The sequence below is a fragment of the Corticium candelabrum genome, chromosome 3, assembly GCF_963422355.1.
Source record: "Corticium candelabrum chromosome 3, ooCorCand1.1, whole genome shotgun sequence".
Classification (NCBI taxonomy): domain Eukaryota; kingdom Metazoa; phylum Porifera; class Homoscleromorpha; order Homosclerophorida; family Plakinidae; genus Corticium; species Corticium candelabrum.
In genome coordinates, this window is record NC_085087.1 from 9,466,346 (window position 1) to 9,491,345 (window position 25,000).

Sequence of the window (25,000 nt, forward strand, 5' to 3'; positions counted from 1 at the left end):
CACACAATCAGCAAATCAACTTGCTACAATGTAACTAACGACAGCGCGACGTCACTGCTACATGCAGTGCGACACAACAAGCCACTGCCATACTCCACAATCTGTCACCCAATCGTATACACTCAAACACGCCTTGCAGTCCTATACACAAACGTGCCGCGTTTTCGATCAATACACGAAAAACTGGATGCCATGGTAATCATGAGTTTGCTAGGCAGCTACACTTGATCAAACTAGTTAGCTACACTTGATACACTTCGTCGGCCACTTGCTACACTTCCATACCACAACTTGCTACACTCGCTACACTTCAGACCGCAACTTGCTACATTGTAGCAAGCGGTGACGCGTCGACTCGATCAGATACGATCGCAAAAAAAACGCACGCGGGACGACGCGCGCCGAAATCGGACAACAACCGTTGAACGTGATGCTATGCTGACCTTCGGACGTGAAATATTGTACAGCTTCTTGTTGGTTGCCACACTCACCTGCACGAGATCACACCTGATCGACAATCTCCGTCTCGATTTTCGTCTCGACTGTTTACAAGCTCGACATGTTTACCGACTGTAGCAAGTGTGTGCTCGGGAGCTCACGTGACGTAAAGGAAATTTAATTAGCAGTGGCGTAATTAGATTACGCATGCGCAGTCGCAGTTAATGTTTAGGAGACGATGAGAGACGCCGAAGGCGCCCCGATTGGAATACGCCTCGTCCGAGCGTCACCATGTCGGGTAGCGAAGAGGACGTTTGTGTGAGTGATTGGTTGTTGTGTGGTTTCAGTGTCACGTGACGCGTGCGCAGTCTCTTTTTTTCTCTCATACATTTTGGGCGCGATGTCCTCGTTGTGGTAGTCATAGTTACCATTGAGAAACTAAAATGTGTGTTATGACACCTGTAAACTGCGATCGCTAGACTGGTAACGCGTTTCCGTGAGACTGAACGACGAACGTGCTAATAGTGTCGTTAGTTAGGTGGAGGGAAATTGAAAGTGTCGTTGACTGAATGAATTAGGTCACGCATGTCGCTCGTGTTGACGAGTAGCTCGCGCGCGGGTTCTTTCGTCCGCTATGTGTGGGACGTCAGAGATAAAGTTATTTACGACGACTTTCGGTGCAGCTGTGGGCTCGGGTCGCGTCGTTTTTGCGCGTTTTGGTCTGACTGTTGGTGATTGGTTGCTGTCTCTGTCCGCCGGTTGTTTGTGATTGCTAAAGGTATGACTAGCAATGAAGTAATTGAGGTAGCGTACACAGTACTGTACTCATAGCCATTAATAGTAAGGAGTGGGCGTGTTATTTGTTGATTGATTATCCGGGAATTTGTGTGTGTCACTGTGTGCGTGCGTGTGTGTGTGTGTGTGTGTGTGTGTGTGTGTGTGTGTGTTCAGTGTGTGTGTGTTCAGTGTGTGTGTGTGTGTGTGTGTGCGTGTGTGTGTGTGCGTGTGTGTGTGTGTGTTTGTGTGTCCAGTGTGTGTGTGTGTGTGTGTGTGTGTGTGTGTGTGTGTGTGTGTGTGTGTGTGTGGTGCTGTAGCTCAATTGGTTAGAGAGTGCATTTGGGGAATGAAAACATCCGGGACCTTACAAGGTTCAAGTCACAGTGATGGCGAGCTATGGCATAATTTCCTTAAGCAAGAAACCTACACACACTTGCTTCTCTCGAGTCAGGAGTATAAATGAGTACCTGGTCATTGACTGGGGTGGACATGACCGCTGGCTTGGCAGTAACATCATGCAGCAGACGGGTACTTGTGGGCCTTGGTGTCCAGTCCCAAAGCTGTGCCATAGTCAGTGCCCCTGGATGACTCTGGCCAAGCTCCAGGTGGATTGTAGTGCTAGCCCTAAGCCTCCACGTAGCGCATGGAGGCCCTGTCTAGAGGCAGGGGGAGCTATCTCCGCAACTACCCTTAAGGTTGATGTCATTCACGAATGACATGGAGGGCTTGACATTTGTCCATTGTGTGTGTGTGTGTGTGTGTGTGTGTGTGTGTGTGTGTGTGTGTGTGTGTGTGTGTGTGTGTGTGTGTGTGTGTGTGTGTGTGTGTGTGTGTGTGTGTGAAGTACTACTCAAAACAGCTTTGTTATGAATATGTGTGAATGTTGTTTTCTTGTTTGATTGACGATCTGTTGCTGGATGTTTCAGATATCGTTTGTACGTGATGGTTTTCACATTTTTCGTGTATACATTTTTTCATATGACGAGAAAAGCTATTAGTGTCGTGAAGGTATGGACTAGCTACCAGTACTCATGTGACGTACCGAGACGTAATGATTTAAGTGTTGTGGTGAATTGTGTAGACTGAATGGAACCCGAATTGCACTAATAAGTCAACACATGCTAATGATGATTTGAATATTCGCATATTTGATGGAAAAAGAAACGTAACGGGAACTACAAATTGCTCAGGATGGCATCCATTTGGTTAGTGATGATAATGCTTATTGTTCTATGCTACTGAAGAGATGCATCTCACAATACACTAGACTATTGTATTGGACGGATGCATCTCACAATACACTACACTATTGTATTGGGGATGCATCTCACAATACGCTATTGTATTGGAGGGATGCATCTCACAATACACTAGACTATTGTATTGGAGGGATGCATCTGTCAATACCAGACTATTGTATTGGAGGGATGCATCTCTCAATACACTAGACTATTGTATTGGAGGGATGCATCTCACAATACACTAGACTATTGTATTGGAGGGATGCATCTCACAATACACTAGACTACTGTATTGAAGGGATGCATCTCTAACTTGTACTGATTTTTATATGTCAACTTGTGTTCATGTTGTCTACAGATGGCCCTGACGGAAACTTTGATTTGGGTGTGTTAGACGGGTGTTTTCTCTTTGCATATGCTTTAACCATGTTCATAAGTGGACACTTCGGAGACAGAGTGAACCTCACATATCTCCTAACAATTGGCATGCTTGGTATGTATACAACAGTAAGCTATAAGAGCAGACAAATAGTTTGGTCACATGATCAGCAGTGCTAAATCTAATGCAATAACCTAATGTGGACATTCTGTATGCATTAGGAAATTGTGTTTGTGTTGCCCACAGTATAGTGCACTCACTGTCTTTGTGTTCACAGGAACAGGCATATTCACTGCCGCTCTCGGAATCCCCTATTTCATGAACCTTCACTCTTTTCCGTATTTCATTGTAGTACAATTGATCGGCGGAGCTTTCCAGGTGAATACAACAGTGACCATTAATATCAACTACCCAACTCATATTGGTTGTCGTTCCTCAGTCTATCGGCTGGCCGACTGTCGTCGCTATTATGACCAAGTGGTATGGAAAGGGAAAGTGAGTGATTACCGTAATTCATTCGGTTTCGCTGGTGGTTGATCGATCGGCTCTCCTAGCCGTGGCTTGTTTTTTGGAATTTGGAATTCTCACACGTCGGTTGGTAACATACTGGGCGCAGTCATCCCTGGTGTGTTTGTAGACTCAAGATGGTAAGTCACCATGTGAATTGTGTGAGACTTGTAATACAATGAAAAAGGCTCGTAGTCACTGGTACGGATGGGTGGGCTTCCCTACAACTTTTCAAGATTTGTACTCTAGCTAGTCATCAATTTTCAGTAACTTTTGTAGGGCATAAACAATTTAAATAATTATTTATTTGATTACATCATGATGCCGTCACTGCACATGACGTCATTATATATGACGTCATTATATATGACGTCATTATATATGACGTCACTACACATGAAGTCACTATATATGACGTCACTGATACCACCACACATGATCTCACATATATGACGTCACAACTACATAGCATCACCAATATGACGTCACTATATTTGATGTCATTGCATGATGTCATTGTTTGGCTGAGTAACCTTAGGCTCTAGTGTCAGACTTGTCCAAAGAACACGCCCACCTGATTAATTAATTACTATTGATTTTAAGCCCACCACATTGATTAAGATTGGTGACTATGGGCCTCAACTGTGACGCTGTCTAGTCAATATATGTGATCGTGATTGCTCTGTAGGGGATACTCGTTCGTCGTTCCCGGTCTCATGATGGTTACATTGGGTATTCTAGTCTTTTTGTTCCTGCCATCAGGTCAGCACATGCATTACACGTCATTGTTCTATCAACAATTTTATTTGCTATGTTCGCTGCTCTAGATCCGGCGCAGGTTTCGGTGGCTCCTCCACAGCATCATCTTCCAAGGAAAAGACAACCACAACGAACACAGGTGAGTTAGTGTAGCAGAGTGGAATATAATGGTCAGTCATTGGTCATTGGTCACAGTGTAATAAGCTAATCAAGAGCACGTCGTTCAACATACAACTTATTTGATCTTACGTACTGCCTCCGTCAGTAGTCTGGACTTTGGTTCACGTATTGATTCCTTACCATTGGATCGGTGCAATAGATTTAATTTGCTCATCTCTTGATCAGTTCATGTCATTACTGTAACCTTCATTTAACCTTTACAGTTCGTGTCATTACTCTAACCCGTAGTCGTCATGATCAATGCAATAGATCAAGAGCAAACAAGCGGAATTTTATGTTTACATTTCGATAGCAAATAAATACGAAATTAGAATGAATGCTCAACATTTAAAATGTCAGGTCAACCTCTTTGCTAGAGCATGATGTCTGACCAAAAATTTTCGTTACATTCCACTCTGATTTAGTAATAATTGCCCCTCTGTTTGTGGTTGCCGTTATGTAAATCGGTTGATTTGATTGGTTGAGAAGGCAGAGGAGAAAGACGAGAGGCATCCTCTGTATCGAGATGCTTACGGATCAAGTCCATTGACGACACAGAGTGTGAGCGAAATGTCTTAATGTAATAAATTAATTAAATTTAAAATAAACAAATAAATTAATTAAATTTAAAATAAATAAATAAATAAATTTAATTTAAAATAAATAAATAAATTAATTAATTAAATTTAAAATAACTAAATAAATAAAATTAAAATAGATAAATTAATAAATTAGTTAAATTTAAGATAAATAAATTAATAAATTAAATTTATAATAAATAAATTAGTTAAATTAATAAAATTTAAATCTAATTATTTGTTGATTACTTGTTTGTATTGTTGCTGTTTTGATTCTCTTTCAGAGCGATGAAGACGATGCTGACAATAATAAATCACATGGTGCAATACTTGCACAGATGCACAAACCTGAGCCAATAGGATTTCTAAAAGCCGTTCAGATCCCGGTAAACAGACAGTATTACATCGATATGATCCAGACAGACAGACAAATGGACATTGACAGACAGACAGACAAATGGACATTGACAGACAGACAGACAGGCTGATGGACTGACGGATGAACAGACAGACAGACAGACAAACAGACTGACAGACATTGACAGACAACAGATGGACATTGACAGACAGACAATAGACAGACAGACAGACAGACATTGACAGACAACAGACAGACTGACAGGTGGTCATTGACAGACAGACAGACAGACAGACAGACTGACATTGACAGACAACAGACAGACTGACAGATGGACATTGACAGACAGACAGACAGACTGACAGATGGACATTGACGGACATCGCATTATAACATCAATAGCATCCCTGCAGTATAACATCTAATGTATTTACCGGTTTAGGGTGTCATTGAATTCTCTTTCTCGCTTTTCTTTGCCAAGCTGGTTGCCTACACGTTTCTCTATTGGCTCCCCAAATACGTCGACCAATCGTTTCGTATGCACTGCTGTAGTCACGTTAGCGTCTAGCTTTCCAATCATTTCATGTGTGCAGACAACAAGTTGAGCGACGAAGAGGCAGCCGACTTGTCGACGTTCTTCGATGTGGGAGGAATCGGCGGTGGCATATTGATAGGATTCATGGCAGATCGTATTGGAATGAACGCAGTACCGTGTCTGATCATGCAACTGCTGTGCATTCCGGTGGTAAGCAAACACTCACAGACACGTAGGAACCTAATCATAAGAAACTAACAGATGTGTCGTGCTCAACCAAGTCAGTCTGGTTTGTATGGTCTCTTGTAAGCACCAGAGGCAAACCCTGCCTCAGAGGTGCTTAGACCATCATGGCTGTTTAGACAGAAAACATGACTTTACGAAGGATCCGACTGGATCCAAGAGGCACTGTTTTCTGTAAGTGCTGCGGGTTGTGATGACCTGGAATAATGTCCAGCCACCGTGCAATACCTGTGTGCACCGTGCCCAATGCTCCCAACACCACTGGAACAATCAGTGTCTGACACTGCCACATGCGACTTACCTCCACCCGCAAGTCGCTGTATTTGTCAACTTCTCAGCCTGTTTCCTGGCGACGTTACCATCGGGAGGACAGCTGATATCAATAAGAAGACAAGTGTTTGTCTTCTTAGTTTTGAAACAGATGTCAGGACTATTGCTATTGATCTTCCTAGCAGTGGGGATGGCTGTATCCCACATCATAGTGATGTTGTCTGTATCCACAAGCCTATCAGGATGATGCTGGTACCATCTGCTCTCCACTGGAACCCCAAAATGACAACAAACACCCCAGTGAATGATGGAGGCCACCTGATTGTGTCGATCAGTGTAGTCCATCGGTGCCAAGGCACTACAGCCTGCCACAATGTGGTCAACTGTTTCCAGGCCTACACTGCACATGCGGCAAGTGGGACTGACATCACGATGCAGAATGTTGCGCTCATAATACTGAGTCCGAAAAGCTTGGTCTTGAGCAGCAACAACCAGTCCCTCAGTTGCAGCAGGAATGTTCAATGACTTCAGCCATCTGTAGGTCTCTTTCATGTCCACAGGTGGTTTCTCAGTGAGATGTCGATACTGACCATGCATAAGTTTTCTACTCCAGGACTGTACATGAAACTAACAGATAAATAATGTGACATGTTTGAGTAAATAATTTTAATTAATTATATATATATGTAATATTTGTATTGACTTGTTTTATTTTTAGTTGATTTTCTACAACAAATATGGTGGCATCAACTACTCAGCTGCTATTGGTTAGTCGTTTATTTTGCCACAAACGGTCATAATTTAGTTAATGTGTTAGTTGTTATTATTGGTATTTGTTTACTGTTGTTCTTCGAAATACAAATTTTATTTGTGGGTTCATGTTTGTATTGAATCATCATAACAGTTATATGACACTCCACGTGTTCACGTGCCTGTTTGTCTGTTTGCATTTGTCTGTCTGTCTGTCTGTGTGTTTGTCTATTAGTTTGTTTGTCTGTCTGTCTGTCTGTCTGTCTGTCTATTAGTTTGTCTGTCTGTCTGTATGTATGTATGTATGTATGTATGTATGTCTATTAGTTTTGTCTGTCTGTCTGTCTGTCTGTCTGTCTGTCTGTTTGTATGTACATATGTCTATTAGTTTTTCTGTCTGTCTGTTTGTCTGTCTGTCTGTTTGTCTATTAGTTTGTCTGTCTGTCTGTTTGTTTATTTGTCTGTACATTAAATGTAATGCATTTATTAATAATGTAAGTAAACAAAATAACGATATAATGTAATCTAATTAATTAGAAATAAATGTATGTTTGTGTTAGGTCTTTCTTGTCTGTCTGGCTTCATGGTGAATGGACCGTATTGTCTTATTACAACGGCAGTGTCAGCTGACTTGGTATGGACTGTTGTAACATTCACGTACATGTACACACACACACACACACACACACACACACACACACACACACACACACACACACACACACACACACACACACAGAAAGAATAATACACGACTGACATAGTTAATTGGAAATCGTGCAGCTAAAGGAAGTTGATTGTATTGTATTGTAGGCAACACATAAAGATCTTAAAGATAATCAAGAGGCCAAAGCAACAGTGGCAGCAATAATTGATGGAACTGGATCAATAGGTAGATGCTTCGTTCGTGTATGTGTGTATTGACGTTTACGGTTGCATTGCTAGGTGCGGCACTCGGGCCTTTGATGACCGGTTGGATATCTGGAAGATGGGTATGGTGTGTGTGTGTGTGTGTGTGTGTGTGTGTGTGTGTGTGTGTGTGTGTGTGTGTGTCTGTGTCTGTGTGTGTCTGCTGTCTGTCTGTCTCTGCTGTGTATGTGTGTGTCCGTCTGTCTGTCTGTCTGTCCACATGCCTGTTTGTTGCACATTTAACCAGCACTTCTATCTCACTTGTTATTCAGGGCTGGTCCAAGGTGTTTCTGTTGCTGGTGATTTGCTGTGGTCTCGCAGCAGTGGTGAGTCTTCCTCGACATCTCACTGTTTCACCTCTTTCCCTATTAACTTGTTTCCCCACACATTCTCACGGTCTCTGTTTGACATATCTAACTATCGTCTATTTTCTCTAGTTTCTCTTGCGGCTTGTTGTGAAGGAAATGAAAATGCTGTGGCAAAGGTGGAAGTACGTTGTCACACAAAGATCATGATATCTAACTACTCACACTCTCTTGTCTGGCAGGTACACATACCCGTCCTATGCAGACTTGTGACGTAATGACGGTGACGTCATTTATTTAACTTAATTATTGTACCCAATTTTGCACAAAGACGTCATTTACGTCAGCCGCTGTTACAATGACATTTGCTATTTAATTATGTGGTTTCATTGTCTTCTATCCGCAGTATGTCTAGTTAATTGTATGTAGTCTGTTGATACATTTGTATAGCTATTATAATGTGCATGTATATGGAATGTTGACGTGTGTCTGTCACTGCCCATCGTAAAGGAACACTTGAGAGGAAAAGCCTATAGTCGACAACATCAGACACAAGTTTGCAGTCTGGTTATGTGTGTATCTACTTGTGCCCATACTTTGAGTGTGAGAGATGTTGTAAGCAAGTGACTCGAGTTGGGCCTCGTTGTATTGCAGATTGTGTGGCAGGTGGCCACAGGGAGAGAGAAAACGCGCTCACAGTGGAGACGTCCATGCAGTGGAGTATATCAAACTAAAGCCGATGGACTCACAGCTTGAAACAGCAGATCAGAATGATTAGAAGAGTTTAGGTTGAATTTATTTGTTTTCTACTTTTAGCAGCTACAGAGTTTTAGAGGAGCTCGAGCAAATAGATGCTTACGACTGATTAATTGTTGTGTTACATTTTTAGATTAGTAGATGCAGCAGTGTAACTAATAAGTGAAAATACCAAGATGCAATTGTGTCAGATAAATATAGTGGGTCTGACATTAAAGTGTGTCGGCCTAACGCGCGCTAAAAGGCGTAGTCATCTCGACAAGCACTTCTCGGTATGGTAATCAAACTGCCAAGAATTATTTTTAGTGTTAATACTTAGTAATGCAGATCACGAAATAGGTATATAGTACGTATTCTAGCTATTACTAATCAATTCTAGCATACGTCCCAGCCTAGCATGTGGTATGCAAAATAAAATTAAAAATAAAATAAAAATAAAATTAAAATTAAAAATAAAATAAAATTAAAAATAAAATTAAATTAAATTAAAAATTAAATTTAAAAATTAAAATTAGACTTAGGATTAAAAATAAAATTAAAAATAAAACTAAATAAAGTTAAAAATAAAATAAAATAAAATAAAATTAAAAATTAAATTAAATTAAAATTAAATTAAAAATTAAATTAAAATATAAATTTAAAAAAATTAAAATTAGAATTAGAATTAAAAATTAAATTAAATTAAAATTAAAAATAAAATTAAAATAAAATGAAATTAAAAATAAAATTAAAAATAAAATAAAATAAAATTAAAAATTAAAAATTAAAAAAATTTAGAATTAGGATTAAAAATAAAATTAAAAATGAAACTAAATAAAATTAAAAATTAAATTAAATTTATTAAAATTAAAAATTAAATTAAAAATTAAATTTAAAATTAAAATTAGAATTAGAATTAAAAATTAAATTAAAAATTAAATTAAATTAAAATTAAAAATTAAATTAAATTAATTAAAAATAAAATTGAAATAAAATAAAATTAAATAAAATTACAAATAAAATTACTAATGGAAGCTGTGTTTACACCGTCGCTTTCACAGCTCTGAGCCTTCTGAACACCACCTATGATAAAATTGTCGCGAAGAATTACGCCGGTTTGTCGATACGGGACTTTTGACCATTAATTGCTGTCACTAAATTTTTTAGTAGATCTTCATCCTTTTCCCTCACGTCTACGATTTGGGCCAGCCTACTTCACAGCAAATAGGTATAACTACTATAGACCGGGGTCTATGTCTAGTTTCTGGCGTAATTAATCTTGTAAATCAATTATTAAAATTTGATTTAACTAACTATGCCCGGCGTTGTCAGGTATGAAGAAATCGACGTCTAACCAGCAGTCGACGTTCGTGCGAGCTCGACCCGATGCTGGATTTCACAAATTCATTCAAATCATAACATCAGTGTGTCACCGCGCCACTTTTTCAGCTGTCCAATTTACGCGCCAAAAATTTCTCTCACACAAAATTCTCTTCTAGAATAACTATTTCAGTGGAGTTATCATGTTCGTCATATTTCTAAATGCGGTTTTGATTGCCATTGAGACGAGCAGTTCACTGAAGGAGGAATATCCGTTGATATTTTTCATCACAGACAATTTCTTCTTTAGCGTCTATTTGCTTGAATTTCTTCTTAAGCTCTACGCCGAGCCGATCAACTATTGGAAGAATCCCTATAATCTGTTTGATTTGTTTGTCTTGGTGCTGCTTGTGGTTCAGGTAACGCTAGACGCAGTCACTCACACTGACAGCGGCTTTTCAGCTTTGAAAGTTCTTAGAGGTATGGTGGGGTGTGACGGATTGTGATGAGATGAATTGAGTAACTAAGCTTGGCTCACAAACAGACAGACAGACAGATCAAGTGAGATTTTTAGGAAGATGGCAGTAATTTCAGCTGGACAAAACTCTTGCAGTGTCCTTGACGAATACCAATTTGCTTTAACCTAAGTGGTTAAATGTATTCTGACCCCCTATGGGGTCATCTGTTGTAGCCTTAAGTGTTTGTTGTTGATTTAGAGGAACTTTACTTAAAGACTAGCTTTTAAGCTCTTGATGGAAATTTCTTTGAATTTGAAAAATATATGTATTTGACAGACAGACAGACAGACAGACAGACAGACAGACAGACAGACAGACAGACAGACAGACAGACAGATTATTATACTGTTACAGATCCTCTACTTGTACACAGCCTAAACTTCTATGATGAACCAGTCCTTCACAGCGAAATACTTTAATTAAAACACTAGTGGACTTGGATCTGTACATTAAAGTCAAAAAGCTTTTCCATGTCATTCTTTGTTTCTGAAACTCTTGACAACTCTTTGAGAATTACTTTGCGCTGCATTTTTGAAGAATCAAAGAGAACCGTTTCCTCCAAAAAGTTTTGAATTGTTCTACACTATAAAAGGAATCTTCCTCAATACAGCTGCGCTGTTTTGAGAGAGTGTGTAAGAAGGCATCGGCTTGCAGGCCCCATCTACCAAAGTGCTCAAACACTAGTGATATACACTTTGATGACGTCCCTCCTGGTAGAATTTCTCCTGTATACTTATTGGTTTTCTTCTCTCCTCTTGTGTGGGCAGCAAACCCATCCTCCCTGCTGGATCGTTTTAGAATGCCTTGACTCCATGGGTGTGCCAATGATATGTCAACATCTAGATTTTGTCCTGATTCTGCATCAAAGAATGTAATGTCTGGGCAATCCTCAGTGTTGACGTATAGATTTCTTGGTTCTTTCTCATTTGGGATATGTAGGTCACTCATGTATTCACTCCAGCCATGGAGAACAGAGTTATGAGCCCAAACAGGACCACCTCCATACTTACAGACCAAAAGGTGGTACCCTTGGGGTCTATAACTCGACCACAATCGCAAACATTCGCCCACCCAGTGAATGGCAGAGGCAATCCCAGTCTTAGATAAGACGCAATGAAAAACTCATGTGCTTTAAGTGCGTAATTACCATGCAGAAGACGGTATTCACAGACAGACAGACAGACATATCAATTTGTTTTAAACTAAGTGGTTAAATGTATTCTGACCCCCCTATGGGGTCATCTGTTGTAGCCTTAAGTGTCTGTTGTTGATTTAAAGAAACTACTTAAAGACTAGCTTTTAAGCTCTTGATGGAAATTTCTTTGGATTTAAAATATATGTATTTGACAGACAGACAGACAGACAGACAGACAGACAGAAACCGATATACGTACATGCATGCATGCATGCATCTTAATTAAGTGCAACTATTTTTTACTACCTCGTTTTCGATGCCTTTAGCTCTTCGTGCACTCCGTGCTCTTCGCACTATTTCGTTCATCCGCAGTCTTCAAGTGCTGGTGAGCGCAATGGTGAGCACGTTTCGTACAGCTGTCATCGATCTCATTCTTCTCCTGCTGCTCATCATGTTTCTCTTTGCCATCACCGGATATTATTTCTTTGGCTACGACGAGACAGGAGATAAAGAAAATTGGGGAACATTCGGTCGAGCCATGCTCAGTCTCTTCATACTTGTTACGGTACACACACACACACACACACACACACACACACACACACACACACACACACACACACACACACACACACACACACACACACACACACACACACACACACACACACAGCTTATGCTTATTGCCATCAGAGATATTTAATGGTAGTTACAATGTACCAACTAAGCTATCAATTTTTCAATTGGATTTAATCTCCCACAGAGCCACTGGTTATCTGTTATTTATATCGTTAGGTAGACGGCTGGACAACACTTCAAGAGTCTCTAGACAAGCTGTCCCCAGCTACACGAATCTTCACTATGATCTTCATTTTCATTGGACACTTTATATTCACCAACTTGTTTATTGGCGTTATCATCAGTGTCAGAACGATACAAACACATTACATTATGTTTATTCAAATTTATATTGTAAAGTAGAATCTTTGGATTTTTTGAATTTAGAACATTCATGCGGCAACATGTGAGTTTAATGAGGCACAGATGAAAGAACGGATAGCAATTTTAGAAAAAAAGAAAAGTTATTTAAAAAATCGACAACACAAGGAGCTCAAGCGAGTTGCTGAAAAACAGGTTCAAGCCAGTGTGTGTGTGTGTGTGTGTGTGTGTGTGTGTGTGTGTGTGTGTGTGTGTGTGTGTGTGTGTGTGTGTGTGTGTGTGTGTGTGTGTGTGTGTGTGTGTGTGTGTTGTTGCATCCTGCTTTCTTTACAGAGAGATGGGCAATTCACAAATTTTGCAGACATGACAAAAAGTTTCCAAGAGACTCTACGCCACGATGACATCACAACAATTTCTGATCTCAGCGTAAACGTCCAGTGGATGGAAACGTTCCTTATGAGCCTCGACCATCAAGAAAAAGCCATGCACAGGCAATATAACACACACACACACACACACACGCACGCACACACACACACACACACACAACACACACACACACACACACACACACACACACACACACACACACACACACACAACACACACACACACAACACACACACACACACACACACACACACACACAACACACACACACACACACACACACACACACACACACACACAACACACACACACACACACACACACACACACACACACACACACACAACACACACACACACACACACACACACACACACACACACACACACACACACACACAACACACACACACACACAACACACACACACACAACAATTTCTTAACTGTTTATATTCATTCAAGATGTCAACAATTGCATTTTGAAATTGCCCAAACGCTGGCGTCATTAAAAGAAGAGCAGCTCTCAAATAGACCCGATTAGCACGTGATACTATCTCATCATATCTCGTACTCAAGGCGTCTAGCTCATGCTATACAACAACTACATGATAGTCTACAAGCCACTACATCTTCATCATGTATGGATGTGTGGGCCACGAGTTCGGTATTTGCTGTTGTTTACTAACATCAACACATATACAGTGTAACTATTACTGCTATGAATTCAGATAGAGGAAGTGGTGTTGCACATGATAGTGTTGCACTTAACATCTCGCTTCTATTCAAGTGAGGTCTGCTACTGAGTGTTGTCCACATTATAAATAATTTGATTTATGCTGGTGTTGCTAGATGACTGCTTTGTAGCTGTAGTTTTTGTTTGAATTCCTCACTGGCCCCACAATCTTGTTTAAAGTAGACAATGTATTAGTTAATATAATATACGTGTATTGACAGACAGACAGACAGACAGACAGTCAAGTGTTGAGAAAGTTCAACATCAGTTGTCTTCAGTTGCTGCTACTTCCAAGGCTCCGAATCTATTGGATAATTTTCCCACTGCTAGAGATGCAGCCCGCTTCGCTCATCAAAAGGAAAGGGGGCTGGGGCGTGGTTAAACGCAATATTCCCACGTCGGAAGCGTTCGCACTTAGTTCTTGCGAATTCCGCTTGGCGTCCTTCCTTCGTTTGGGTTTGCCCATGTCTCTCTCCAATTGGACAACGACCTGTAACTGTGGTGCTGACATAGATGACAGCGGTTACCATTTGTTGACTTGTAAAACAGGTGGTGGGCCTGTGTGGTCTCATGAGTCAATTTCTTCCATCTGGTCAGATTGTTTTCGCAAGCTGCATATCCATCATCGCAGGGAGCCAAGGAACAGGTACACCACTACAGACAACAGACCGGACATCATCTTTTTCGACTCCGACACTGGATCAATATCGATCTCGACATGCATCTTCCTTGCTCACCCGTGGAGCAGTGACATCTTCTCGACATCTGCTGGTGTTGATGGTGCAGCTGTAGACAGGAGAGCAGACAGGAAGAGAGCAAAATACAACAAACAACAACTACCAGGAGGGTCAATTGTCAGTGCAATTCCATTAGTAATGGAACACTTTGGAGCATGGGGGTTTGATGCATGGAAATTCTTTAAAAAGATAGCAAAGAAGTCATCAGATGAAGTCGGAAGACTAAATGCAGCAGAGTTTATCGACTTCTGGAGCAAACGCTTTTTGATCCAACTCCAAAAGTGCAATGCGAACGTCATCTCTAAGAAGTCATCTTCATTGACTGGAGTCGACAGAAGTGACTTTTATGCCACTCAGTTCTTTAGCCACTAGCTGACACTGAGCTAGGGCTTTGCACGTAGTTTAGCTGCTTTTAGAGTTTCTAGAGTTGTTAGAGTTATTAGTTCCTTCAAGTTTTGTTTTGAATTTAGTTTAGTTCACGAACATTGATAGTAGTTGGATAGCATATATAGTTATTTGCATTGCGGAAATGTATCATAGATAAAATGTTCAAATAAATGTGTTTGACAAACAGACAGACAGACAGTGTAATTTTGTATGTTTCAGGATCGTAATGGTCTTGTTGTGTTAGGTTGCTCATGTTGTAAATGTTTGTAATTAATTTAGATGGAAAGTATATGTATTGAGACAGACAGACAGACAGACAGACAGACAGACAGACAAATAAAAACAACACTAAATCCAATGAATAACGAAAGCACTAGGGTAGACCAACCGATGCCTCACAATCAACTGGTCGTGTGCATGAATTTATTGAATTCAAAGATTACTTACTCTTACTAAACATGCGCACTGAGATATCACTCATTCATTCTCGAGTTATTTACTACTTATTACATACACTACTACTAGATAATAATATGATAAGAAACCTCAAAAAGCTTTATCTTGGAAATCCACAAACTAAGAATCCAGGAAAACATCAATTCTTACCGTAGAAGTCTTTTTCTATCGTTGAAATTTACCGTGCAAGGAGATAGAGTTAACAAACAGAGAGATGACACACGTGCAGACTTCCGTATACTTGTTTTGCGCACGCGCGCCAAAGCTCGAGACCTCTCATATCCGGTATCGTTTATAGCACACTACACGTGTACTAGTAAGTTATTATGAAGTATATACGGTTGAAACCATTACACGATTGAAGAACACCAATTATAATTTCAATAACACTATGTACATGTAATGAAACACCAAGTTCCAATATAATAGTTACACAACATCAACTTCCACTATTCTACGTAAAATTTTAGAAACACAAAATCACAGTGTCACATCATCAAATTCCGCAGCGTAAAATCTTGCGAAACAATCCCTGTCGTGGGATGACACGCAGAGAGGCACGTTACATACTTTGCATATAGAACAGAGGTCCGGACGTGTAGAATTGATCCGCGTGTGCGGGCTCATCAGTTCCATGACAGTCTGATAAACCACGCCGGTAACCGTGTCACCCAGGTGATCGGCTGCTAGTCGACGTTTCCTGCCTCTCCCACCTTCTGCTGTTGTATATACATAGAATATATATGTATACAAGTTATGTTTGCTGGTGTTGTAGCGCTGGTTGCTTGTGTTGTGGTGCTGGTTGCTGCTGTTGTAGTGCTGGTGGCTGGCGTTGTGGTGTTGGTTGCTGCTGTTGTAGTGCTGGTGGCTGGCGTTGTGGTGTTGGTTGCTGTTGTCGTAGTGCTGGTTGCTGGTGTTGTGGTATTGGTTGCTGATGTTGTAGTGCTGGTTGCTGGTGTTGTAGTGTTTGGTTGCTGGTGTGCTGGTTACTGCTGTCGTAGTGCTGGTTGCTGGTGTTGTGGTGCTTGTTGCTGCTGTCGTAGTGCTGCTTGTACCTGCTTTTACTAATGCAGATGTTGATGATGCAGGTGTTATTGCATCAGCTCCTACAACCGGTTGAACCGATGCAAGCCTATTCTTGCCCGTGTAGATCTTTGCTATAAGTTGTGTACGTCTAGCCCGTCACCGATCGCGAATCACCCGCGCAATAGAATTTTTATGCCTCACCCGACGAGCTTCATTCGGTTGTATTGTCTAAGTTGCAGCAATATATTAATTTTATTAATATTACTATAGCAACATTTACATACTTGAACGAAAAGCGGCCTTTCGCTTTGATCATCCACTCGACTTGTCAAGTGAGCAAGCAGGGCACCAGACTGACACAACTGCATGCAGTTTGCTCGCATGTTGTCTACTACACTGCGGACTTTGTGCAGTCGGTCAGCCTTGTCTGTACGAGGTTTTTGGTATTTGTGATTGAATCGTGATTGGTTAGGATGAACCAATAAAATTACAAGTTTTAAAGTCATGTGGCCAATATGACATACGTCATCAATGTTAAAAATACATTCTTTCTTATAACCATACGTCATCAATGCTAAAAATACATTCTCTCTTATAGCCATACGTCATCAATGCTAAAATTATTCTATCTCGTCCTGCGCCCCGCGCACGCGCGCCTGAGCTATCACGTGACACACTCAATCGCAAACATCACCCCACGATCATGCCACCGGAAATCACGTGCCCCACTCAGCATTTCACCACTCAAAACGTCCAATGGATCTGGTGTTGGATGCAGCCGACCAACACTTTTTCACGCCCTACATCTACCCGTCTACATGGCCGGAAAGCGATATTTGGCGTCAACTGCTGAGTCTGTATGCGATTACAGTGGCCGGTGGATACTTTCTCTATCTCTCACTTTCCTCTCTCAGCTATTTCTTCATTTATGACAAAAAGTTGATGGAGCATCCGCAGTATTTGCCCAATCAAGTGTCGTTGGAGATCGGTTATACGTTGTTTTCTGTGCCGTTTATGGCTGTGTTGACTGTGCCGCTGTTTGCGTTGGAGGTGAGAGGATTGGAGGGAAGAGTGATGTGATGCTGTTGCGTTGGTGTGTGTGTCGTATTGCTTTGTCTGTTTGTCTGTGTGTTTGTCTGTCTGTCTCTGTCTCTCTGTCTGTCTGTCTGTCTGGTTGTTTGGCTGTCTGGTTGTTTGTCTGTGTCTCTGTCTGTCTATCTATCTGTCTGTTTGCTTGTCTGTCTGTCTGGTTGTTTGTGTGTGTCTGTCTGTCCGTCTATCTGTCTGTTTGCTTGTCTGTCTGTTTGCTTGTCTGTCTGTCTGTTTGCTTGTCTGTCTGTCTGGTTGTTTGTGTGTCTGTCTGTGTGTCTGTCTGTTCGTCGATCTGTCTGTTTGCTTGTGTGTCTGTCTGGTTGTCTGTGTCTGTCTGGTTGTCTGTGTGTCTGTCTGTCTGTCTGTCTGTCTATCTGTCTGTTTGCTTGTCTGTTTATCTGGTTGTTTGTCTGTGTCTGCCTGTCTGTCTATCTGTCTGTTTGCTCGTCTGTCTGTCTGGTTGTTTGTCTGTTTGCTAGTTTCTTTGTTTGCTCGTCTTTCTGCTTGCCCATCTGCACTACAGTATGTTGCACTGTAATGACAACGGCCACAGACATGCCCTAGCAACAAGAAAATTGAACAGTCTGTCTACATGTTTGTCTGTTTTCCTTTCCACCTGTTGTCCACCCTCCTGTCTGTCTACCTACTCATCCACCTGTCAGTCTTCCTGCCTGCTTGCTTGTTACGATGTCTTGTACTATTAAGCTTCGCCATTTTGTTTCATTTTTTTCCACTCGTTTCATCTCATCTCACCTCGTTCACATCTTACAGGTCAACGGCTACAGCAAACTGTACGATGATGTGGACAGTACAGTTGGCTGGATATTTGTTGTGATCAGCATGGGTACCTTCCTCTTCTTCACAGACATGATGATCTATTTCATACATCGTGGTCTCCATCATCGTCTCGTCTACAAGCACATTCACAAGCCGCACCACAAGTGGAAAGTCCCGACTCCGTATGCAAGTCACGCGTTTCACCCAGTTGACGGCTTCCTACAGAGCTCTCCGTATCACATCTATCCGTTCCTATTCCCTCTACACAAACTCACGTATCTCGGACTTTTTGTGTTCGTCAACATTTGGACGATTTCCATTCACGACGGCGACTACCGTGTGCCTCTTCTGTTACGACCATTTGTCAATGGCTCGGCACATCATACCGACCATCACACGTTCTTTGACTGTAACTATGGGCAGTTCTTTACGCTCTGGGATCGTATTGGACGCTCGTTTAGATCACCAACAGGATTCGAAGGGAAATCACCACGAGACGAAGTTTATAGGAATACAAAGAAAGCTCAGAGAGATAATCGTTCTGTAGCTGAATTGAACGGGAAGCTCGAGTGACAGCTTGTGTGTGTGTGTGTGTGTGTGTGTGTGTGTGTGTGTGTGTGTGTGTGTGTGTGTGTGTGTGTGTGTGTGTGTGTGTGTGTGTGTGTGTGTGTGTGTGTGTGTGTGTGTGTGTGTGTGTGTGTGTGTGTGTGTGTGTGTGTTAATTAAATATATTTTATATATTATTGTGTGGAAAACACACAAAGTACAGACAGTCTTCGTAGTGTTAACATAGATTGTTCATATAGCGAATTGATTGCAGTAATTATTGATGAAATAGACACAAAGAAAATTCAACACATGATGCACCTCAAGCCTGTGACATCAGTCTTATGGTCTGACTCTGATAGGTCCAAGCCAGATTAGCAACTACGTCTATCCACCTGCACTAAACCAGTTTAATCATAGAAACACAAACAAGTTTGCTAATTTGATTTGTTGGGATAAGTAGCAGTTAACATCACGTGCTAAGTAAAATTATCCCGGTTAATGTGTTAAGTAAAATTATCCCGGATGCTGTAGCTGAGAAACACATTTACACAATTTATGCACTCTAACATGTAGATTTAGCAACGGCGCTTTAGTGCTATTGCTGCACATGCTCACCTCCCGGTTAGTCCAAAGTATGCGAGCATAGCAGCTCACACAGGATGTAACCAGGAAGCGCGATCAGTGCGCCTCCGTGTAAGTTCCGTTTTCTTTGTTGTCCCGCTGATGCGATTGTTCCATGTCGCAACGCCACTAACACATCCAAGTCAGCGCTAGCAACGCAATACCCGATCGCCGCCTGTTTGTTTACGCAGGCACTTGCTCACACGGCTCACTCTCGGCCCAGCAAGAATGGCCGCGGAGACAGACAAAGGCGGAGACGCAGCCTCGAAGTATTTAGAGCTGCAAAAGGCCTGTCTCAAGCGTCAGACGCTCGTGCAGCGTCAGGCGAAGACACTGCAGAGAAACCTAGACTCGCAGATCAAACACTACGACCTGCTGAAGGAGATGAGCACGCGGAGGATACTTCAAGAGCAGAAGAGGCTCATCGACTCGAGCATCATCGTGCCGTCGCAGGAGCTCAAGGACGAGGCGAAGAGGCAACTAGAGCAACACACACGACACTACAAGACATGCTACGTCGATCAGGGGTCGTCAAGCATTCGAGACTCGCTATCTAGAGGAAGGAAGGTCAGTCGAGACAACACTGTGTTGCCCCCAGTCGAAGACTCTCTGCGTCGGTTCGTTGTGTTGCGACCTTCGAGTACAAAAAAAGGTCCGAAGACGCCTCGTGCATTTGCTCGGCCTCCTAGGACTTCGTTGCGGAGGAAGCAAGGTGGAGACGCAAGCAGTCGGACGACAGGAAGCCGAATGTCGACGACATCTTCAGTGACGAGTGAGGGAAGGCATCGGGTGACGGGTAACGAGTTGAGACAACAGGAAGATGAGACAAGAAAAACAGTGATGAGATCGAGAAGGAGTAAGACGGTCGTGTAAATTGGGGGCTCAGATGACACTATTTTTGCACTGAATGAATCTAGAGACACCAGGATTTTGATTTTTTGTATTTAGATACTGACATAGACAAATATAGGATTGTTCACTGTTGACACTTTAGTTTGCTCACTTGGGGGGGGAGGGGGGACTGGTCAAAGAGAAACTTACAACTGAATGGCTCACAATAGCGAACAGATGAGTGGAAAGGAGAAATAGGCAAACATACAGACAACAGATGAATGGAAATGATCGAGCAGACACACAGACAGACAAACAGACAGACAGACAAACCGAGACAGATGGCAGACAGACAGACAGACACACAGAAATATAAGCAGACAGACGACGGACAGACACACAGATAGACAGACAGACAGACAGACAGACAGAAAGATAAACAGACAGACGGCAGGCAGACAAACAGACAGACAAACAGACAGACAAACCGACAGACAGACAGACAAACTGAGACACAGAAATATAAACAGACAGACGACAGACAGACAGACACACAAGACAAAGAGATGGCAAGACAGGAAAAGGAACCAACAGAAAGTCAGTTCCAACCACCAACCGACACCAACCACATTACTCCAATAATCTTCCTCATTTCTTTCCAAGTCAATCTCACACGACCGACCACCACAAAATATCTCAACATATTACATACAAGAACTCCCACACACCGTCTGTACACACACCACGTGACCTACAACCCAGCCATCCATCTCAATATATCAAATTCACTCAAATATCTTCGTCTACTGCATTCATAATCGCATCCCTCACCACCTTCATCACCCTCTGAGCCTTCGGTATAAGAAACCGTCGCCGCCCAGTCAGACTCGTCACGCCATCGTTCGACACAGACCCGAACTTAAACGTTATTAAGTCCGGATACTTTTTCTTTGATGTTATTTTGACGATCATGGTGAGTAGCTGTCGATCTCGGATGGTCGCCCAGCCTTTTCTATTGCTAATATCGTGTAGGACGAACATGTGAGTTCTTGTCAGTAGAAGGTGTCTGCAATGGAAGGATAGCAGGTCACATTAGAACATGAGAATGAGTGGCTGTTAGCATTGGAATGATTTTGGTTTGTTGATTTGGTGTGCAAAGCAGCCATACACTGACAGTAATTGTATTGTGTTGTGTGAGCTACTTTGTGAGCTTTGCATAAGAAAATAAATAACAGAGAAATAGATGGAGAGATGGAGATAAAACTCATACAAAAATAACAAACAGAAAAATTGACAGACAGACAGACACATGCTCACACACATGCTCACACACACACACACACACACACACACACACACACACACACACACACACACCAGCCAGACACACAGAAAGACAGACAGACACACACGCGCGCGCGCGCGCGCGCACACACACACTAAACCTTACGTTGGATGCATGCTTCCTGTTATCGAAATCTCATTGCAAGGAATCGTCTGTATGACGTCCGTTCGCTTCTTCCACGTCTCCAGATTAATTGCTTCGTGCTTCTCTTCATCTCCAGAACTCGATCCACTCCCATCTTCTCACACAAACACAACAAACGACGTAAACCACAAAGAATATGCCACACAAGCATTGAAACAAATTGTAGCTGCAAAACGTAAGTTGCTGGTCACTCACTGAAATAAACCAATTGTTTGTCTGTTGATTTGTCTGTATGTTCAATGGACTTGCAAATGAAGTCGATACAGTCAACTGTATGGAGATATGCCTGTCCATGTGTCTATCCACATGTCTGTCCACATGTCTGTCTATGTGTCTGTCCCCATGTCTGTCCACATGTCTGTCTATGTGTCTATCCACATGTCTGTCCAATTGTCTATCTATGTGTCTGTCCACTTGTCTGTCCCCATGTCTGTCCACGTGTCTGTCTATGTGTCTATCCACATGTCTGTCCACTTGTCCATCCACATGTCGGTCTATGTGTCTATCCACATGTCTATCCACTTGTCTGTCTACGTGCCTGTACACTTGTCTGTATATGTGTTTCTCCCCATGTCTGTCCACGTGTCTGTCCACATGTCTGTCTATGTGTCTATCCACTTGTCTGTCCATGTGTCTGTCTATGTGTCTGTCCCCATGTCTGTCCACATGTCTGTCTATGTGTCTGTCCACTTGTCTGTCCATGTGTCTGTCCCCATGTCTGTCCACATGTCTGTCTATGTGTCTGTTCACTTGTCTGTCCACATGTTTGTCCATGTGTCTGTCCACATGTCCATCTACAGATCTGTCCACTTATCATTTTGTCTGTCTTTGTTTGTCCATCCGCCTGTTACAACGTCCCTCATTTCAATTGACTCAATCATTACTCAATTACGTCTACAGTCAACTCATCATCAAACCTAAATCGTCTTCATCATCAATACTAAACACTGGCTTCACCCCACGATACAACGAACTCTTGCTGGCTTTATCACTGCTACTCACATGTCTGTTGTTCAAACAAAAAACAAGAGTAAATACAAAATACAAATTATATTATGAAAAGTATAGTATTGCCATGGCAACCACATCTAAAGTTTAGATGTATGTAAGCACCACTGAATACAATGACGTCATGTGTGTGTGTGTGTGTGTGTGTCACTGTGTGTGTGTGTGTGTGTGTGTGTGTGTGTGTGTGTGTGTGTGTGTGTGTGTGTCACTGTGTGTGTGTGTGTGTGTGTGTGTGTGTGTGTGTGTGTGTGTGTGTGTGTGTCACTGTGTGTGTGTGTGTGTGTGTGTCACTGTGTGTGTGTGTGTGTGTGTGTGTGTGTGTGTGTGTGTGTGTGTGTGTGTGTGTGTGTGTCACTGTGTGTGTGTGTGTGTGTGTGTGTGTGTGTGTGTGTGTGTGTGTGTGTCACGTGTGTGTGTGTGTGTGTGTGTGTGTGTGTGTGCGTGTGTGTGTGTGTGCCACATGTGTGTGTGTGTGTGTGTGTGTGTGTGTGTGTGTGTGTGTGTCACTGTGTGTGTGTGTGTGTGTGTGTGTGTGTGTGTGTGTGTGTGTGTTATGTCTCTCACCTTTCTTCCCTCTCTGCTTCTGTCATCCATTTGTTAATCTTCGCTTTAACGGCTGACGACTTGTCGCGAAGGACAGACGAAAGACGAAAGACCAACGACTCTTTCTACACACAAACACAAGCAACACTCACTCATCACGGTAAACGTTACATCTGGATCTCATAAGTCCACCAATTAATAAACATAAAAAATTAATAATGCAAAAATTAATATCAATAGGTAATAAAATACGTGGCTAGTAATTTTGTATTATTAAATATTAAATATTTCAAACCTAAATTAATATTAATATAATTAATAATTATACAGAGTTAATATCAATTAATTTATTATTAAATATTAAATATTTCAAACCTAAAATTAATATTAATATAATTAATAATTATACACAGTTAATATCAATTAATTAAGTTATTCATTGTTAAATCCCAACATATGTACATACCTTTGCTGGCGTTCCACCTGCCCCGTCTGTTGCTTCACGACCACTCTGCATGACCACACACATCAGCAATCATCTCAATTAATTTTAACATTTTATTATAATTACACACGACATACCATGTCATCCTCCGATGTCGTGGCTGTCATTGATGATGCTGCACTGACACCATATTGTGCATGAGCTTTGGGGTCTAAACCCTCAATGACCACGCCCACGTGTTCTAATGATGCCGTGTATAGAGCTGAGGAAGAAAATGATACTATGATGTGAAATCATGATTTCTATGAAAGATTAGGATTTGGGTTACCGCTGTAGCCTCCACGTGCAACACTGACATACTTGATGTTATGCTGAATATGGAAAGCAATGAGGAGATGAGATACTCTGTGATGTACACACACACACACACACACACACACACACACACACACACACACACACACACACACACACACACACACGTGCACAATGCACGCATGCACACATGCGCGAATGCATGCACACACACACACACACACACACACACACACACACACACACACACATGTGCACAATGCACGCATGCACACACACGCACGAATGCATGCACACACACACACACACACACACACACACACATGCACACACACACACACACACACACACATGTGCACAATGCATGCACGCACGCACACACACATGCACACACATACACACACATGCACGCACACACGCACACACACACACACACACACACACACACACACATGCACACACACACACACACACACACGCACACACACACACACACCCACGTCCACAATGCACGCATGCACACACATGCACACACACACACACACACACGTGCACAATGCATGCATGCACGCGCGTGCGCACACACACACACACACACACACACGCACACACACACACACACACACACACACACACACACACACCTGCAATAGTCTGGCAACAACCATATTAAGATATTGATCCTCTTTACTCCTTCCGCTACCAAAACAGCATATGTGCTCGCCACATATTTCCCGTAGAGCGA

General features: G+C 41.9%; 7 protein-coding genes across 9 annotated transcripts in view; 4 read left to right on the forward strand and 3 right to left on the reverse strand.

Moving 5' to 3' along the window:
• The window catches only part of LOC134176936 (rho guanine nucleotide exchange factor 12-like), an 8,978-nt gene extending 8,392 nt beyond the window's left edge, over positions 1-586 (reverse strand). The window contains exon 1 of the mRNA XM_062643624.1: positions 492-586. The gene's annotated coding sequence lies outside the window, so the exon portion shown is untranslated. The remainder of the gene's footprint in view (positions 1-491) is intronic.
• Positions 587-650: 64 nt separating this feature from the next.
• LOC134176710 (glucose-6-phosphate exchanger SLC37A2-like) lies at positions 651-9,770 on the forward strand. 3 transcript variants are annotated; one of them, XM_062643366.1, is made up of 20 exons: positions 651-756; positions 2,142-2,223; positions 2,297-2,420; positions 2,815-2,949; positions 3,113-3,213; positions 3,275-3,330; positions 3,390-3,482; positions 4,031-4,104; positions 4,170-4,240; positions 4,750-4,821; positions 5,123-5,224; positions 5,639-5,732; positions 5,790-5,941; positions 6,963-7,011; positions 7,555-7,628; positions 7,808-7,886; positions 7,940-7,986; positions 8,176-8,229; positions 8,341-8,387; positions 8,863-9,770. In XM_062643366.1, the coding sequence occupies exons 1-20, from the start codon at positions 677-679 to the stop codon at positions 8,984-8,986; spliced, it is 1,710 nt and encodes a 569-aa protein (XP_062499350.1). In that variant the 5' UTR covers positions 651-676; the 3' UTR covers positions 8,987-9,770. The 3 variants fall into 3 exon arrangements, with proteins under 3 accessions (XP_062499350.1, XP_062499351.1, XP_062499352.1); XM_062643367.1 differs by lacking the exon at positions 8,863-9,770 and adding an exon at positions 8,451-8,683 and having other exon boundaries at positions 8,341-8,393; XM_062643368.1 differs by lacking the exon at positions 8,863-9,770 and adding an exon at positions 8,451-8,683.
• On the reverse strand, positions 5,972-6,919 carry LOC134176711 (uncharacterized). The gene has a single exon (XM_062643369.1). The coding sequence runs from the start codon at positions 6,839-6,841 to the stop codon at positions 6,272-6,274; it is 570 nt and encodes a 189-aa protein (XP_062499353.1). The 5' UTR covers positions 6,842-6,919; the 3' UTR covers positions 5,972-6,271.
• A 317-nt stretch (positions 9,771-10,087) lies between the features above and the next one.
• On the forward strand, positions 10,088-14,110 carry LOC134177815 (cation channel sperm-associated protein 3-like). Its single transcript, XM_062644597.1, has 10 exons — positions 10,088-10,171; positions 10,276-10,367; positions 10,443-10,743; positions 12,243-12,481; positions 12,712-12,840; positions 12,922-13,050; positions 13,189-13,346; positions 13,823-13,910; positions 13,975-14,037; positions 14,096-14,110. The coding sequence occupies exons 2-10, from the start codon at positions 10,278-10,280 to the stop codon at positions 14,108-14,110; spliced, it is 1,212 nt and encodes a 403-aa protein (XP_062500581.1). The 5' UTR covers positions 10,088-10,171; positions 10,276-10,277.
• Positions 14,111-17,319: 3,209 nt separating this feature from the next.
• LOC134176801 (lathosterol oxidase-like) lies at positions 17,320-19,309 on the forward strand. Its single transcript, XM_062643463.1, has 2 exons — positions 17,320-17,635; positions 18,449-19,309. Exons 1-2 carry the CDS (start codon positions 17,342-17,344, stop codon positions 19,025-19,027), a joined length of 873 nt encoding a protein of 290 aa, XP_062499447.1. The 5' UTR covers positions 17,320-17,341; the 3' UTR covers positions 19,028-19,309.
• Positions 19,310-19,720: 411 nt separating this feature from the next.
• Positions 19,721-20,617, forward strand: LOC134176883 (uncharacterized). The gene has a single exon (XM_062643557.1). The coding sequence runs from the start codon at positions 19,853-19,855 to the stop codon at positions 20,495-20,497; it is 645 nt and encodes a 214-aa protein (XP_062499541.1). The 5' UTR covers positions 19,721-19,852; the 3' UTR covers positions 20,498-20,617.
• Positions 20,618-21,089: 472 nt separating this feature from the next.
• Positions 21,090-25,000, reverse strand: part of LOC134176882 (TBC1 domain family member 23-like) — an 8,997-nt gene continuing 5,086 nt past the window's right edge. The window contains exons 10-17 of the mRNA XM_062643556.1: positions 24,900-25,000; positions 24,269-24,311; positions 24,078-24,202; positions 23,962-24,006; positions 23,517-23,620; positions 22,862-22,950; positions 21,906-22,038; positions 21,090-21,521 (exon numbers count right to left, since the gene is read on the reverse strand). The exon at positions 24,900-25,000 is cut by the window's right edge and continues 46 nt beyond it. Coding sequence (XP_062499540.1) covers positions 21,245-21,521; positions 21,906-22,038; positions 22,862-22,950; positions 23,517-23,620; positions 23,962-24,006; positions 24,078-24,202; positions 24,269-24,311; positions 24,900-25,000 — 917 coding nt within the window. The 3' untranslated portion in view covers positions 21,090-21,244. The remainder of the gene's footprint in view (positions 21,522-21,905; positions 22,039-22,861; positions 22,951-23,516; positions 23,621-23,961; positions 24,007-24,077; positions 24,203-24,268; positions 24,312-24,899) is intronic.